The sequence below is a fragment of the Cajanus cajan genome, chromosome 11 (assembly GCF_000230855.2).
Source record: "Cajanus cajan strain Asha chromosome 11, NIPB_CcT2T_4, whole genome shotgun sequence".
NCBI lineage: Eukaryota > Viridiplantae > Streptophyta > Magnoliopsida > Fabales > Fabaceae > Cajanus > Cajanus cajan.
Window position 1 is genome coordinate 29,088,262 of NC_138527.1, and position 14,898 is coordinate 29,103,159.

Below are 14,898 nucleotides of genomic sequence, written 5' to 3' on the forward strand. Positions count from 1 at the left end.
TAATTTTATTTATTGTAATTTCACCATTGAGATAATAACACTAACTTTTCTCAAGATAAATATTAATTACACTTACAACATATTTTATTTGAAATTACGGTTACTCTTTTATGCCCTCTCTTACCTTATTATTTTTAAGGTATTATATAATTTATACTCAAACAGATGTGCATAATTTATTCATAAAAATAACAGAAATGTGTATAATTATTCAAAAAATAATGAGATTCTACATGTAACAATCATATATAAGCAATATGGAAAGTAGATATATATTTGCAATCGAGAAGAGTAAGTGTTTGTGTAATCAATACTGAACTTAATTAAGGAAAGTAAATAGACAGATATTATTTTAAATTTTTTAATTTTAAATTGAACTCTTTTTTAAATTAATTACCTATATTTTTATAATTAATTTCTCTCCTTTAGTTATATATTTAAATTTTGCCTAAATCAGATATTTATATTTCTTTCATAACTATGAATATTTTCAAATTTATATTTTTTAAATTAATGCTATCGGTGTAAAAATTTATGTTGTCAATTAACTAATGATTATAATTGATGTAATCTTTAAAACAATCAATTGTGATTAAATAATGTAACGACCCGGCTGGTCACTACACACTACACCGTACACCTGAAACCGGACAGAAAAGAACAAGTGTATACATATAGTGTCTAGAATATACATATATACATGTCCAAGTCTGACTAGATTCAAAATGTACAACAATACATCCAGAGTTGCTACACCAAGTAGCTAAAACACCAAAACATCCATAAGAAATAAGCTCTATCTGTCAGTTACCGACCTGCCACAAGCCACCAACCTATCCCTGCTCTGCTCCCATACATAGTATGATCATCGCAGTCCAAACCACATGGAAACAACAAGGGTAAGCTAGTGAAAAGAAACAACATACATATATATAAATTTAAGAATAGTAAACAGCTACAACTATTAGAACATCAATTAGCTTAACAACATCAGTTATATATATATATACATAACAACGCACATCTCACATCATTCAATAATAACAACAGTACACATCGATAGATAGTAGTAAACACATAATGCGTCGTCACGCATATCAGCTCGGAGATCTCCTACAACAGCTTAGCCTTACGGCCTACAACAGCTCCTATCAGCACGGAGCACAGCATCGACTTACCGGCTATAACAGCACCACAATAGTGGCTAACAGCACCGACATAGCGGCTATAACAGCACCACAATAGTGGCTAACAGCACCGACATAGCGGCTATAACAGCACCACTATAGTGGCTAACACAGCATACAGCTCAACAACTAACAGCACAGCAAAACAGCTCATAGCACAGCACAGCATAGCAAAATTAGCATACAGCACAGCTAAGTAGTATTCAACACAACTTACTACTCACAACTTGGCTCATCATTCTAGAGCACAGCCATATTATAAATCAGCATTTAAAATCATCAATAACAGCCCAGCTCAGCACAGCGATATACATCTATTACAGCTTAACATCATATTTCAGCATTTACATCTAGTCAGCACAACATATTTATCAATTACATCTCAGCTCGGCAATTACAGCATAATTCAACAACTATCAGCATATATTAATTCAGCTCGACTCAAACAATAAAGTTTAGCATTAACATCACATAGCACAACTCAACGTCTTACAGGACATCTAAGCATCTTACAGCAACATACACCTAACACAGCTCAACATCATCAAACAGCAATTTCAGCTAGTCATCACATCATATTCATCGATTTCGGCTTAGTTCAGCATGAAACAATATTATCAACAAATTCAGCATATAACTTCACATCCTTATACGCGCCCGGCGCGCTCATGGTCGCGCCTGGCGTGGCACAACCAGAGGGCTTCAGGGGCCAGCGCCCGGCGCAAGCGTGCCTGCGCCCAGCGAGACTCAGCCAGAGAGTCCAAAGCTCTCTCGCGCCTGGCACAATACCCAATTGCGCCCAGCGCAGGCCAGGCAGAGACTCCCTTGGTCTCGCGCCCAGCGTAAACCAAAATTTCGCCCAGCGCCCTCGAGGCAGAGACTCCCAAGGAGTCTCACGCCCAGCGCGACAAGGGTCGCGCTCAGCGCAGTACATCAATATCATCATTCAGCTCAATTACATTCATCATTAACAGCTTAAAACAACATGATCAACAACTTCACAATGCACAACATGTTCAACACATAATACGACCCAACCATCTTGTTTACAACTCATCTATCTTGTCAACTTACTCACCCAAACAACACCAATACACCTAAGCACCTAAAACAACTTTAAACTTAACCAAATCACTAAATGTGAAATGGCAACCATCACAGCAAACAGCGCATCAGGAGTTATACTACTCCTACCATGCTCATCCTTATCTCATATGAAAGATAATCAAATTTCCTACAACTCTCATTAAGACACCAAGTCCAAATTCCTTCATCTACCTTGTTAAAAATGATGAAAACCGCAACAGCTATAACCAAAGCTGACAGCTCGACCCCTCTTCACTAAAACAACCACAACTGGAGTTCTAAAACTCCTTTTTGGGTGATTCCAGCGCTATTGGAAAGCTAACATCCAAGGCTACAACTTTCATGAAGACTATGAAGTCAATTTCGGAACTTCAAATTCGCGCTCAGTGCGTTCAAGTTCGCGCTCAGCGCGTCTCAACCAGAGACATACAGAGGTCTATTGCGCCCAGCGCGGTTCTCCCCGCGCTCAGCGCGATTCACCCAGTGAGTCCCCATTTCAAGTCGCGCTCAGCGCGAAGAACTGCGCTCAGCGCGAATTCAAACAGAAACTCTCCCCAGTTCGAAAATTTCACCCAAAAACTTGCAAAATCAACTTCCCAGGCACATGCAATCGGTCCAAAGCATCACATTTCCATCCTAGAACCCAAAAATACTACCTTTTTCAACATGCAACAACAAATCACGGATTTCCCCAAATTTTCTCAAAAACCCCGAAACCCCCAAAAACAGGTTCTCATTCAACACAACCACGAATCAACCATCCATAAGCATCTAATGAGTTTCTAGAACTCATCCACAGCCAAAAACAGCGACAAAAGAAAGAAAATTACTAGCTTCCCTTACCTCGGTGCGAGAATCCGAGCTTCCGGCAAGGGAAACGGAGAAGAGAAGTGGAGAAGGGCTTGAACGGGGGAAGAGAAGGAGAGAAACGCCCACACCTCAGCAAGTTCAACCTCTGAGAATCAACACCTTGAGACAGCAAGAAGTAAAGGAAATCAATGGATGAGGCAAGGAGAAGTAAGGAGAAAGTAATGTGAAGTGAGGGAGAAGAGAGTGGAAGAGAGAAAAGGACAGCGGGTCTCACAAATAACAATATAAAATTTTTAAACAATTATGTAGCATTACCGGAAAATCACGTACCATAGTCCGTAGAGCATAACTATAACCTATGTCATACGCCGTGGCTTCACATGAATCATTTCCTTTTTAAAAAAAGAAAAAAAAATGGGTCAATATTAACATACAGGCAGGTCCACGATAACATGCCAACATCTAAGTTCCTGCACCATGCAACTTCGCTATTGGAACTGTGTTGAACGGCTGAATTTGCCACGTGGAAAATGGGACTCTATTAGGAAACGTGGCAGCGTAGAAAACCCGGTTCTACTGAAGATGAAGTAGTCTTTGTAGCATTTGATCGGTATTATTATTATTATTACTAAGTTGGTTTCCATCAACAACTTTGGTGGCTTCACTCTTGTATTACATGTAATCATAAAATCTCACTTTTATGTCAGAATCTCAGATTCTCTTCACAAAGTTTCTACCTGCTCCACGATATTGGAAATTTTTATCTTCATGCAAACGATCCTTTTCTTGAAATCATCATGCAATGAAAGTGAACTTTTCTCCCTCTGCTTGTTAGTTTTTCTGTGTAAGTTTCTGCAATATAATGTTTATATACAACTTAGAAATGTTTCTAAAAATCAAAGATTATTCTAAATTTATACCTAAGCACATTTTAAAATAAATAAACATTTATAGTTCATACACTTTATACCATCATCTGATTATAAATTATTATGTATAATGGATTTATTAATTTTTAAAATAAATATTTTCAAAACCATATTATTGACTCTGATAATAATAAAATAACATAAATATTAGCAATATCATATTTAACATTTTTTTACTTCACCTTAAATTATTAGAAATTATAAATTTTGATTTCTCATCTAACTACTCTCACTTATGATTTCATATTTTAATAAATTTTAATCAATATGATAGAAGAAATGTGTTACCTCTAATAATAATAGTAGTAGAAGTCAAAAATGCATATAATTAATCTTTTGAGCAATAACTGCTGCTATTACTGTTATCTTCTAGGTGGCATATTTCGATTTTTTTAGCTTCAACTCTGCAATAGAGTTATATTCTGTTCTTTCTGAGACACTTAGCACCATTCTTTGTCTTGCTACACAGGTGTCTGATCCTCAGAAAATGAAGGTTTTCTTGGTTTCTTTGTATTACTTGTTTCCTGCAATCATTCTTGTGCTGCTTACTCCAATTCCCAGTGCACAGTTAACGACAAGTGAGAACAGAATCCTTCTCCAAGTTCAGAAGCTTCTTGAATATCCTCAAGCTCTTCAAGGATGGAACAACATGACCAACTTCTGCTCCCTCCCTCCCTCACCTTCTCTCAAGATTGTGTGCTCTAATGGCCATGTAACCGAGTTAACCATCATTGGGAACAAGACTTCTCATTCTCCTCACAAAACTCAGCTTGTGTCTTGGAATTCATCTGAGACTCTCTCAGAAAGATTCTCCATTGAGTCTTTCTTTACTGTCTTGACAAAGCTTTCAAATCTGAAGGTGTTGTCATTGGTGTCACTTGGGTTGTGGGGTCCTTTGCCATCCAAGATTGACAGTTTCTGGTCCCTTCAAGTGCTCAATATTAGCTCAAACTTCATCTATGGGGAAATCTCATCATCAATTTCCTCTTTGAGAAGCATCAGGAGTCTTGTTTTGGCTGAAAATCTTTTCAATGGGAGTGTGCCTGATCTTGGGAGACTGGCTTCTCTTGAAGAGATCAACTTAGGTGGCAACAAATTGGGTCCTGGATTCCCTTCACTGAGCAAGAATATTGTGAGGGTTATCTTGAGAGACAACTCTTTGAGATGTAGAATTCCTCCACAGCTCATGCAAGTTTATAAACTTCAGCTACTTGACATCTCTTCCAATGTGATATTTGGAAATATCCCATCATTTATTTTCTCTCTTCCTTTCCTCAAGTACCTAAACTTGGCTGCAAACCAATTAAGTGGCTCCCTTTCTGTGAATGTATCATGTAGTTCTTCTTTGGCATTTGTTGATATCTCACACAACCTCTTGGTGGGAAAATTGCCATCATGTATTAGTTCAAAGGGTTCAAATCGAACAACACTTTATGCCGGGAATTGTTTGACAACTAGAAGGTTAAATGGTCAACATCCATCCTCATATTGCAAGAAAGTGGAGGCTTTAGCTGTTAAACCACCACATAGAAGCCAGCAGAAGGAGTCAGAGATGCAACTAGGCCTAATACTTGGTATTGTTGGAGGTATTGTGGGAACTGCAGGGTTTCTGGTTCTTTTCATTTTGTGCATCTTCAAGAAGTCCAAAGCAGAAAAAGCAGACAGCAATTATAACCAAGACATCTCTGCTGATGATAAATTTTCTGTCCCTGCATATCCAACATCAAATATTAATGCAAGTAAGGACATTATTATTATTGTTATTATAAATTAACTTCTCATATCTTGATGTGTGTTTAAATTATACTGCATTTCTCTCTTTGAGAGATTAATATATATTTCACTTTGATCCATATTTATATAAACGAACTTGTTAGGGACATTTCTTCCTTTATGTGATTATTGACATTATTGAGAACTAGTTTTGAATCTCTATTATCAACTTTAAAACTTTTGAGTATAAATAGATTTTTTGTGAAGTTTCTAAGTTGATAATAAGGATGTCTAAAACTTCATTTCCTGAAGTTCTAAAATCAATAATCGAGCATTTAAAATTAGTTGTCATCGATATTAAATGTAACAGAGAAACAAAAAATGTTTTTGGTGGTTTATTTATTATTATTTATCACTACTAAGCGATTTGGTTACATTCAAATAGATTAAAATGTAGTACATTTCATTTCTCATTTTTTTTTTAAATTAGAGACAATATAATTTAAGCTTCTATTAGGGGAGTGGAATCAAATTTATTTACTTATATATTTTAATACGATATGATACAATAGACTTTGCTGTTGTTGTATGAAGATCATAATTTTGGTTCCTCATTGTGGTATACATGTTCCTTAATATTCTGTGTCTTTTATTTACTCATGCACGAATTGATTTTTTTCTCCTGTGGGAAATAGAACATGTTCCTCTGTCAACGAGACAACCTATTCTGGGATTCCCACCATACTCCATTTTCTCATTAGAAGAAATTGAAGACGCTACAAACAACTTTGATCCATCAAATCTTATAGCAGAAGGATCACAGGGACAGGTAAAAGAATTTTCATATCTCTATTACTTTCCTAATGATTATGGGGTCTCTACAAAGAGATGGAAGTATGGAACCCACAAGACCAAGTGGTAATGGCATTTACTCTTGCATTTTACACAGCTATATAAAGGTTGGCTCATAGATGGTTCAATGGTCGTGGTCAATTGTGTAAAACTAAAGCAGAAGAGTTTGTACAAAAACTGTATTCAGAGCTTGAAGGTATTACCCTATTTAAGGCACAGAAATTTGGTGAGTGTTCTTGGACACTCTGTCATTACTCATGAGGACCGTCCCCAAATTATAAGCACAATATTCATTGTATTTGAGCGTGTCACAAACGTGACATTGAAGGATTATCTTGCAGGTAAACAAAATATTCATAAAAAAATTAACTGCAAGAGCAAATCAACACTTGTTATGACCAAAAAATGTAACATGAAATTCATGAAACAGATAGGAACAAAAAGGAAATGCTGAAATGGCCACAAAGAATGGCAATCAGCATAGGCATTGCAAGAGGAATCCAGTTTTTACACACCAGAACTAGTCCTGGCATATTTGGCAACAATATAAAGATTGAGAATATTCTGTTGGATGATAGCCTCAATGCTAAAGTTAATGGATACAGCATTCCATGGCCATCCAAGGTAAGAACAGAACTTATCTAATTTGATCTTGATAACGACCTAACTTAACTTTACAATATAGACTTTTAAGATGAAAATTGTCCTCACTCATATATTCTATTTTGCTTATATTACTAGTTGATATGCGATCTCTGATGACTAGTTCTTAGTAATATTTGCTTTCAATGCCTCTCTCAAAGTGTCTAACGTTAATGAAATCTTCCTTCGTCAATTTTTAGAAAGGTCATGACAGCAAACTTTATGAACAAAGAGCCTCCAATCAAATTGGCAGGTATTTCTCAGTTTAATTATCTATATCTTTCATCCACTGATACATCCAAAATATAACATGTTATCCCAACATGCAGCACCAATAATGCTGAAAAGGAAGATATCTATCAGTATGGTGTTATTCTACTTGAAGTTATCACTGGCAAACTAGTTACTTCTTCCAGTGAAGTAGAGAAGTTGAAGGATGAGGTATACGTGACATTTTATCCTTAGTCAGATGTACTATTGGATATGTTTTTCCTATCTTTAATGTCCTCTATGGTCATGTTCAGCTGGAGAGAGGCTTATCAGAAGTTGCATCACCATCACTAAGGGGTGTATCACCATCAATAAGGGGTGCATCACCATCTCTAAGGGGTGCATCACCATCTATAAGGGTTGCATCACCAATACTAAGGGGTGTGGTGGATTCTTCCCTCCGAGAAACTTATGTGCATGAATCATTGAGGACTGCGGTTCAGGTCACCATTAGTTGTCTCAGCAAAGTTTCTAGCAATCGCCCTTCCATAGAGGATATTCTTTGGAATTTGCAGTACTCCGTGCAAGTTCAAGAGGCAAGGACCAGCGGTATAAGCTTCATAACAAAATTGTAAACTTAGCTGCAAAACTGTTTGCTCGTAGTTTATAAGTTATTTAATCATAAAGAACAAGGGCTTGTTTATTCACTCCTCACTCGTCTGTTTTAAAAGTTGTTTTGTAAATTAATTCTATGGTAAGTAGCAGTTAGCAATCAATTTCTTATTCCATTAGGTGAGATGGCTACGTGGGCCATTCAACACCACTTGATTATGCTAAAGACCGAAGTTTCAGAGATATTATTTACCATGAGATATCTCTTGACAACTTCCTCCTATATCCTTCTGAGTCTCGTCCTCCACCTTTCATAGGACCAAAGACCATGCAATCTGCTCTTCTCAGATGCCTTTCAGGACCTTTTTTGTACGTGTTCAAAGTCTAATAAGTTTTAAAAATTGTTTCCAAAACAATTGTTTTAAAAACCAAAAGTAAAAATAGCTGAGAGATGCTTTCTCATCTCATCTTCAAGTGTTTAGAGAACAGTTGTTTATAAAAAAACAAAAATGAATTTTAGGACAATAACTTTCAAATGTGTTGAGGAAACAAAAAAACTTTAGAAAATGAAATCTGTTTTTGGAAACTGTAAACAAACAAAGCCTAAAGATATATTGTAAATATATTTAGTTTTCTAAAAATGCCAGTTTTTGTCTATATTACTATTATTATTCAAGTATCTATCAAGTTTTCATATTTTGGTTCTACCAATCAATCCCTTGTTCCCCTTCCTTGAAACTTTCGGGAAATAACTTTTGTTTGGATCATAGGTCCAACATTGTTTGCTAAATATGTAACACGAATTCAAACACGACATGGATACACAACATACACAACACGAACATGGATACGAGGATATGACAAAATAAAAAAAATATATAAAACATATAGACATGACATATATATAATATATAATATACATAACATGAAAAAAAAATTATACATTAATATGATAATAACTTAGTCTCAAAAATAAATTGTTAAGAGACATTATATTTCACAATAATTTTTTTTAAAATCTCAAATCCTCCCTTTATTATTTTTATTTTTATTTACATGTGTCCGTGATCATTTACGTGTGCCCGTGATGGAGATGTACCCAATTTGTGTGGACACAGTCCATCAAAATTTTTGAAGCATATCTATAATGTGTCCGCTCTAAAAACATGTCAAACTCGAGAAGATGACAGTTCTATGCCATATTTGTGCAACATAGCTATTAACGAATTTATAATGTTATAATGATGAAACAAAATGAGTTGAACAAAATATGATTCAGCTTAACATAGAGATCATAAGTCCATTCATATAAGTTTGAACAAACACATTGTCAAGGGTTACAAGACACAAATGTTTTTAAAGTACTTAAATGGTTATTCAATCATATCCTTTGAAAACCTTTTAACAGCAACACCAAGATACTTAATCAGCAGTCCAACTCTGCTCAACAATCTCTCTTACTCTTCTGTTGTATTCACGTTTGTTTTCACTAAACATCCGAGCCGCTTCTGAATTCGCTGGAGAGTTAGGATTTGGGTCGCAAAGCAACGACTGCAACAGGAAATCCAGTTTCATGTGAACAGAAAATATTCAGAACAATGCACAAAAAATGCATTCTATCAAAATGCTTACTAATTTGTTGAGTGATGGAATTAAAATGATTACAATAAATTCTTATGGTTTTCTATTTAAGAAGGAAAAAATCTGAGATTACAAAACAATGAAGTTGGTTGCTATTGAATTAGCACTTCGTAGATTCTTAACTAGTTGAAGAAAAAGATGAAATGAAAAGAATAAATGACTGCAAGATCTAAACTGATAGATAATTGTATTGTTCAGAGACAGATTTGGTTTAACAATTGCACATGAATCTACCTATGATACACTAATTACGTTGATCCAAGTAGTACTTGACTAGGTCCTTTTAAGCAAGGTATCGAATACAAATTTTGTGATAAAAAAATATGGTTACAACAGAAGACTTCTTAGATTGGTTGATACTCCATACCAATAACATAGTTATAAAAAATAATGCCATATGAGCTCTTTCATAACTTCACAGAAGCATAAATTCAATGCCAACATTAATAGTCTTAAAGCAATGTCAAAAGATAGAGGATAACTAGGACCTGAATTGAGGTAAGTATTGCAGCTACATCATAAATTGGGCTCCATTGATTTTGTAAAATGTCCAAGCATATGCTTCCATCTGCGTAAACTAAAATGGGCAAGGAAAAGGGGCTCAGAACTGAAAATTACTGAAGTAAATGAACTAGTCAAAAGCAAATAGTACTTATTCTCTTGCAGATACACTGATCCATTGGAAGAAACTAAGAAACAATATTGAAAACCAAGAACAAACACAACCACTTGGAATGATTGTGTAAGCCAATTTTTTTATTTTTTATTTTGGTGTAGAATGTAAGCCAATATATTATGCACAATTACCATTTCAAGTAGTTATTCTCATTCATGGTAAATAATTTCACAGTAAGTTCCACATTAGAAAGTCTCCAAAACTATTTGTTATGAGCCTTACAACTGGCATCATGGCACAGAAGCTAGGAGTCAAAAACAAAGAAATGTAGAGAAATTTCGGGTATTCTTATGAGTTATGAGTTATGAAATTCGAGGAACTCTACTTTCATTATAAAAATTTCCCAAACAGAGACGGGTATAGAGAAAAGGACCACTTCATTCTCTGTTCATGTTATCACATAAAGTTTAGCATGTATTTATTAGAGAATGGATTTTTTAAATATTTTAAAATATATATGTATAGCTTAATTTAAATAAATTTCAATCTCCTTTCAGCATGCTATTACCAAAGGATTAATTAAAATATACGAAAAAAGTTTACTAACTGCCTATAATGAAGAACTTAATTGCTGAATCAGGACAGAAGTAAACAACAACATATGTTTTATTTCCTAAATAACTTCTCTAAGAGATGTTGCAGGAAGACAAAAATTCACCACCAACGAAGTTCAAAAAATGTTTCTCCAGGGAATTCCCAAATCCAAATTGATTTGGTGGATTTAAATAATGATTTTCAGTTCTGTTTAAAGTTGGATAGTAACCCTTGGGTGCTGAAACAGAAATAGTTCAAGTGGTTGGCATTTCAATTTCATTATGTGATTGCAGGGTCCTATACATGTTGGCTCATAAAGAGAGACAAGAAAGCAAGTTGCAGTTTCCTACTTACTGTTTGGATGAAACATTTGAGAAACAAAGCGCACTGTAGGTGGTTTATTCGGATAATCCTCGGCGAACTGAAGTGTTAACTTAAATGTGCCTGAAATACACAGAAATTTGATCACTTAAGCATACTGAAATTAGAAGAATCAATCAAACAATAAAATCAATCACCTAAAGAAGCGTAAAGTTGTGTGTAGGACACAAATACAATACTCGCACATTCAACACTAAATATCAGCATGCATCAAATAAAAGTTCAACTTTCTAGATGATTCCAAATTGGAAGACAGATAAACATTAATATTTAGAAGATTTGTAGCACTTGCATATTATTATTTTTTTTTTTTGTGTTTTTATCCATGGAAATAGTTTACGCATTATCTCAAAACTGACAACCAAATACTAATTTACACTTGCAAGGCGTAACTTCTATTGACTAAAAATTATTTTAACATTGACAGAAATCAATCTTGAAAGTGCCAAGTTGACTCCCTGTGTCCGAGAGCAGGTCTTTCAAGCCAAGAGGTTTAGTTGTTAAAAAAATTATTTGATTATACTTCACAGCAAAATATTAATAATAAGTAGCTGGATACAAAGTTCAACTTTCTTCTTCTCAATCATTTGTAAATGCAAATAAACCCAAGTCTCTGACCATCCACTACACTAGGGTCAAGGTTGTGCTATTATATCAACGGGTAATATAAAGATGGTGGGTTCCTGGGGTTAGCTACAAACTAAAACAATCACAACTGATCATTATAATATGAGAAACTTCAGTTAAATGTGCAGCAGAATTATCCCAGTTATATAATGTGGTCTAAAATGTTGAAGTTCATTATAGAAAAGGATTACACAATCTTTGTTTAGGTGACTGGTGCAGAGAAGAAATTTTCATATGAACATTGAGACAACATATAAAGTTTTTTTTTTAAATAAGGTAGAAGATATTGTTGTACCTCCATCCCAAGGGGTGTCATCCGGTCTAGAAAAACAAGAAGAAAAGCGTAATTACTAATTAGACCACCACAAAAGGGAACAAACCCTTGTTAAGGAAAGAAAAATGCAGGATTTGCAAATTCTTTAGTTTAATAACATACCCAAAGATAACTGCATTCCAAAGCATAATATTATTGTCTTGGGGAGCCCCACTGATGCCAGCAGGGGGATCTTGTTGCAATCTTTTAAAATCTCTCATAAGTCTCTTCCTTGCAGGAGTTGACATCCTCACAACTCACAAGTCACAACCTATATTTCAATCAACTCGAACACAAGCAATCTTAATCAGTAATTAACAAGCCATTATGCATAGAGAAACAACAGAGATAGATAGAGATCAACATCAGCAAGCAACAGATTAAAGAAAGTAACAACCTGTAATAAATTATTACACAACACATTAAAAGTTTAAAGTAATGCAAACCCACACGCAATGAGAGATAAAAATTGATTTTACTGTAGTTCTCAACAATCAAGCCAATACAGCCATACACAATGATCAAACTTCACAATTTCCAGAATTACGTACATGTTAAAATCCAATTCCTATAGAGGAAGGTGTTATTTAACCAGGAAACAATCCTCCTTGTATGCATCAGTGAGTTTAAAGCTGGATTCTTTTGTCAAAATAACAAAGTGGGGGGAAGCATATTCATGCTTACAAATCACAAAAAACAACATACTCAAGGTTTTCCAAAACACCACAAACTTGGTTTCTCACAATCACAATCCCAAATCCTAAGAAGATCAACTTTTCCACTTCTCTCATAATAAATTTCCAAATCAGGATTAGTAAAAGGTAACCAACCAAACCAACCCATCAAACTACAAAGCAAAAGGGAATCACTTAATTTCATAAACAAACCTTGCTAGAACATTAAACACAGATATTTAAGCAAAACTGGGGTAAGGAAAAGAACAAGAAGAACCTTGAGAGAGAGAATAGTGACTTGTGAATGAAGAGTTGCAGTCCCAATGGAAAGGGAAAGAGGGAACTGGTTAAAAAGATGTGAACTTGAATAGGGAATTTGATTTGGTCATTTAAAAAGTGCCTCCAAGCTTATCAGTGAGAGAAAGAGATTCTTCATCTTATAATTGAAAAAGGTTTCAACGGTCCCAATCTCAAAGGGGTGTGTGTGTCGCTTTCTCTTGTAAAATGTACTAACGTATATGTCAAAAGAAAATTAAGAATGTAACCATTCATTTGCTTGGCAACTTGCACAACTCATGATTGAAGGCTCTCACACGTTGTAATCTCATTGTTTGTATGAAAATAGAAATCTGCATGTGTGCGTAGCTACTAACCACTACTGCTAGTAGCAAACTTTGGATATCGTTCATGGAGTTAGTTCAAGTAACATTTACATTTAATACATCATGGCCATAACCTAATTCCACCAAAAAAAGAAGCTTAATATAACATTAAAATAATTTCATTATAATGTTAAACTTATGTAAATAAAAATTGATCATCTGGTTTAGATTTGGAGTCTCACTTCATTTTCTTTGAATTTTTTTATTATTATTTCAATGGGAAAGTGGTTTTAAGAAAAGCGTGGCTCACCCGACAACCGTCACCATTTTATTTTATGAGATAGGGATTGCACTTCCAAAAAATTACCTTTATTTTCAACCTACTATATTTAATTTAGAATAAATATCTAATTTGTTTGATTTGGTCTTCAAAAACTTTTGTTGATGTTACTTTTGAAAGACCAAAATATATTTACTCTTCTGCTTTTTTCTCGCATTTAAACACTATCTAATTCAACACCAAAAAAATAAACACTATCTAATTGTACATGTATTAAATTACAACAATTTCTCAACTCTTCAGCTCGGATCACTCCTTTTATAAGGGTCAAAGTACCTTACAAAAATTACCCCTCCTTATATGTTTCAAAAATTCTCTTCTATTTTATTTCTTTTAAGGATTATAGTTATATTTTATCAAAAACAATCATATTCAAATTAGATAAGACTATTTTAAACAATAAAATTCTCTATTCAAATACTTAATATAGTTATGTATTTAAGATTCAAACACAAAATATCTTATTAAGTTAGAACAATCTTATTTCGATTAACTAATGCACTCGGTGGTTAAACTCTATGGATGAGATAAAGCTTAATTAACTACCAAACTTAAAACTAACACGAAGACTTACCCCAATTGGAGAACTATTGGAGTTAGATTCCCTTTGCAGAGTTGAAGTTATATTATATCACAAACAAATCAAGATCAGAGAGTTATATGGCTTATATGTGGACAGCAATGAAAGATACACGCAAAGGAACATCCAAGAATCTATACATTTGACTTCTATTGATGTTTCATACAAGAGAGAATATATGAATATATCTTTGATACTTATCTCCCTCCGGGGAATCTACTTTTGGGTCAATAACATTGGTGCACAACAAAAATGCTTTCGGCACTGCATGGAGCAATACATGACAGCAATAATATTATAAGCAAAGTAAGGGACATATCTTTTGAGAAATGGGAATGAGAGAAAGCAAAGATGAAAAAGTGGATATTGCTAACATCCAATCTCACAAGGCTAATTTGTAGTTTTATGAGAATATTAAAAGTGTTAATAGTGATATTGAAAATCTTAAAAGGCCTCCATTTTTTAACTTTATTACATATAATATACATA

At 34.4% G+C, this 14,898-nt stretch overlaps 2 protein-coding genes and 1 long non-coding RNA gene across 3 annotated transcripts; 1 reads left to right on the forward strand and 2 right to left on the reverse strand.

Annotated features, from left to right (window-relative positions):
* Positions 1-492: 492 nt before the first annotated feature.
* Positions 493-4,438, reverse strand: LOC145952987 (uncharacterized). The gene is made up of 4 exons (XR_014430498.1): positions 4,301-4,438; positions 3,414-3,935; positions 3,117-3,242; positions 493-844 (listed from the first exon to the last, which is right to left on the reverse strand). It is a non-coding gene; the product is annotated as an uncharacterized LOC145952987 (long non-coding RNA).
* LOC109802664 (putative LRR receptor-like serine/threonine-protein kinase At1g14390) lies at positions 4,368-8,205 on the forward strand. The gene is made up of 7 exons (XM_083066185.1): positions 4,368-5,751; positions 6,421-6,554; positions 6,675-6,918; positions 7,008-7,201; positions 7,420-7,472; positions 7,549-7,660; positions 7,744-8,205. The coding sequence occupies exons 1-7, from the start codon at positions 4,500-4,502 to the stop codon at positions 8,062-8,064; spliced, it is 2,310 nt and encodes a 769-aa protein (XP_082922311.1). The 5' UTR covers positions 4,368-4,499; the 3' UTR covers positions 8,065-8,205.
* Positions 8,206-9,300: 1,095 nt separating this feature from the next.
* Positions 9,301-13,333, reverse strand: LOC109800735 (ubiquitin-conjugating enzyme E2 2). Its single transcript, XM_083066186.1, has 6 exons — positions 13,165-13,333; positions 12,337-12,484; positions 12,196-12,221; positions 11,247-11,336; positions 10,171-10,259; positions 9,301-9,592 (listed from the first exon to the last, which is right to left on the reverse strand). The coding sequence occupies exons 2-6, from the start codon at positions 12,459-12,461 to the stop codon at positions 9,464-9,466; spliced, it is 459 nt and encodes a 152-aa protein (XP_082922312.1). The 5' UTR covers positions 12,462-12,484; positions 13,165-13,333; the 3' UTR covers positions 9,301-9,463.
* Between the last annotated feature and the right edge of the window lie 1,565 nt (positions 13,334-14,898).

Bases quoted from the DNA above. Each gene is read 5' to 3' on its own strand.
- LOC109802664 (XM_083066185.1), top strand. From the start codon at position 4,500: ATGAAGGTTTTCTTGGTTTCTTTGTATTACTTGTTTCCTGCAATCATT. The intron at 7,473-7,548 runs GTATTTCTCAGT...CCCAACATGCAG, and splicing joins GCCTCCAATCAAATTGGCAG to CACCAATAATGCTGAAAAGG. The intron at 7,661-7,743 runs GTATACGTGACA...GGTCATGTTCAG, and splicing joins TAGAGAAGTTGAAGGATGAG to CTGGAGAGAGGCTTATCAGA.
- LOC109800735 (XM_083066186.1), bottom strand. From the start codon at position 12,461: ATGTCAACTCCTGCAAGGAAGAGACTTATGAGAGATTTTAAAAGATTG. The intron at 12,222-12,336 runs GTATGTTATTAA...TTGTTTTTCTAG, and splicing joins TGGAATGCAGTTATCTTTGG to ACCGGATGACACCCCTTGGG. The intron at 9,593-10,170 runs GTCCTAGTTATC...TTCCTGTTGCAG, and splicing joins CAATACTTACCTCAATTCAG to TCGTTGCTTTGCGACCCAAA.